At 33.1% G+C, this 2,500-nt stretch overlaps 1 protein-coding gene and 1 non-coding gene across 2 annotated transcripts, besides 1 other annotated feature; both read right to left on the reverse strand. All coding sequences in view use genetic code 11, as the record gives it.

Annotated features, from left to right (window-relative positions):
- Positions 1-2,500: part of a sequence feature (LSC) that runs on past both edges of the window.
- rps16 (ribosomal protein S16) lies at positions 73-1,194 on the reverse strand. The gene is made up of 2 exons: positions 1,155-1,194; positions 73-299 (listed from the first exon to the last, which is right to left on the reverse strand). The coding sequence occupies exons 1-2, from the start codon at positions 1,192-1,194 to the stop codon at positions 73-75; spliced, it is 267 nt and encodes an 88-aa protein (YP_635621.1).
- Positions 2,261-2,332, reverse strand: trnQ-UUG. Its single transcript has one exon. It is a non-coding gene; the product is annotated as a tRNA-Gln (tRNA).

Consider the following 2,500-nt stretch of genomic DNA (forward strand, 5'->3'; position numbering starts at 1 on the left):
TAGAAGAGAAAAGTCATACAAAGTTATATACAAATCACTACCCCCTTTTTTGTATTTCCTTAATTTATTTCCTTAATTGAATTTCGGTTGATTAAGACGAAGTTCCTTAAAAACCTCTGCCTTCTTTAAAATATCCTGAACAGTTTCTGTAGGTTGAGCCCCTTTTTCAAGGAAATATAAAATAGCAGGAACATTTAAATAAGTTTGATTCTTTATCGGATCATAAAAACCCACTTTCTGAAGATCTTTTCCTTCTCTTCGGGATCGAACATCAATTGCAACGATTCGATAGACGGCTCATTGGGATAGATGTAGATGAGCAACACCCCCCCTAGAAACGTATAGGAAGCTTTCTCCTCGTACGGCTCGAGAAAAATGATTGATTCGAAGTTTTGTCTCTGTATGGAATTCTATCTAAGAAATGACAACTGGATCCATAAAATGATCAAAGCAATTAAAGATCTAAGTCTTTTTTTCTTCGTTCTTCCTTAAAATGAAAAAGAAACCATTCATACTCTCATAACTCAAGTTGGATAACTTTCAAACAGTTCAAAGGAAAATCTTTCGGCACTTTCATTTATTGAGCGGTCTTTCCTCCTTTTTTGTTTGTCTCGTTTAAAATCGGATTCTTCAGTCTGATCCAGTTATTAAGACAATTAAAAAGGTGTTTCCTTGTTCTGGGATCCTTTATCTTTGTTTTATTTTAAATCATTGGGTTTAGACATTACTTCGGTGCTTTTTAATCCTTTCAAAATGGCAGCAACATACCCTTTTTGCGATTTTTATGAAAGAATCCTACAAGATGATGGATTCCCTCGTGAAACACTTTGGATCGAAAAAGTTTGATCAATTCCAATAAATTTTTTCATTTTAAACTTGCTCGAATTGGATTCTTTCGATTTCCATACCTAAGATATATTTACGAAGTTGTTTCAATTTTTTTATTGATTGGCATTAACCCTAGACCCTTGCCCCGAGAAATAAATTAATACTTTCTACTCGAGCTCCATCATGGACTATTTACATTCCAAGACAACAAAAAACGAGGGGTTCTAGTGAAACAGAACCCATGATGTCGAGCTAAGAGCACCTTCATTCCTACAAAAAATGGTGGATGTACAAATCCACAACGGATCGTGTCCTTCAAGTCGCACGTTGCTTTCTACCACATCGTTTCAAACGAAGTTTTACCATAACATTCCTCTAAGAACCGGTATGGAATTGATTCAATTATGGAATCATGAATAGTCATTGGTTGGGCTGATGTATAAACACCATAATCTAAAGTATTTTCTATATCTTCTATATCTATAGTCTATAGATATAAATAATACTATAGATATAGGTGGATAAATATTTTTCTGAAGAAGTCTTAGTAAGACCCCATCGCTAATATTAAATTGTCTAACATTATAATATTAATTAATAAATATATATAATAAATAATTTATTTATATAAATAAAATAAGACGAATAAACGAATTCTTTTTGATTCTGCATCTTCACGTGACTTAATAGGAGAGAAAGATTCAGCTTCTAAGGAATGATTTAAACTATTTCTCTTTCGAAATTTCGAATCAATTTCGAAAGTTCCCCTCTCGACATCATTATTCCAAGAAAATTTGATAGTTAAAAATAACTTTTGATCATCTTAGGAAAAAAGATAAGTCTTTTTTTTTTTTTCATCTGATTGATAAAATCCAAAGAATGGGGAGGGTTTCCTATCTATCAATTCGATCAAATAGACTGAGCAATTGTCACTGTTTATAGATATTGAAATGAACGCCTTCCCATCACTGATTAACTCCTATCTACCCCATTCTATGGGACTGATGCAGCATAAATCAAAAGAAGGGGATGTCCTAGTCTTTTTTATTTTTACGAAATGCGAGCTGTCTGGGCACAAAGCCAAACAAGCCCAGATTAAGTCCAGTTTTTGCCCCTTTTTTTCTATTTTAGCCTACCTCATTGATTAAGAATTAAGAGACTTAGTGAATTGAATTAGTACCAAAAACCCCCTCTTGGCGAAAAGTCAAGAAATCTACAAAAAAGAAAATTGAATCTAATTAGGCTAATTTAGGGGGTAGAGAATATGAGATAGGGAATATGGATTCTTTCGTATCTCGATTCAGTTTTTGAAAAAAAAAACGATTCATCGAAGAAAAAAATCAGAAACAACAATCACATTCCAGCTAACATTTCGATTTTAAACAGAACATTGTTAAAAAAGCAATCTATATTGTCAGAGAATATATATGTTCTGGGACGGAAGGATTCGAACCTCCGAATAGCGGGACCAAAACCCGTTGCCTTACCACTTGGCCACGCCCCATTTAGATTTCTATGCGATACTAATAAAGTATATTGCTGGTTTTGTTTGTTTGTCAACTCTAGCCCAAATATCTATAGAATCGATTAGATTGGTATTCGGATTTTTCTATGTTTTTGGTATGTGTAGATATAGAATTCAACTTAATTTATTGATCATTACATATAATTC

The sequence above is a fragment of the chloroplast genome of Solanum tuberosum (genome assembly GCF_000226075.1).
Source record: "Solanum tuberosum chloroplast, complete genome".
Lineage (NCBI taxonomy): Eukaryota > Viridiplantae > Streptophyta > Magnoliopsida > Solanales > Solanaceae > Solanum > Solanum tuberosum.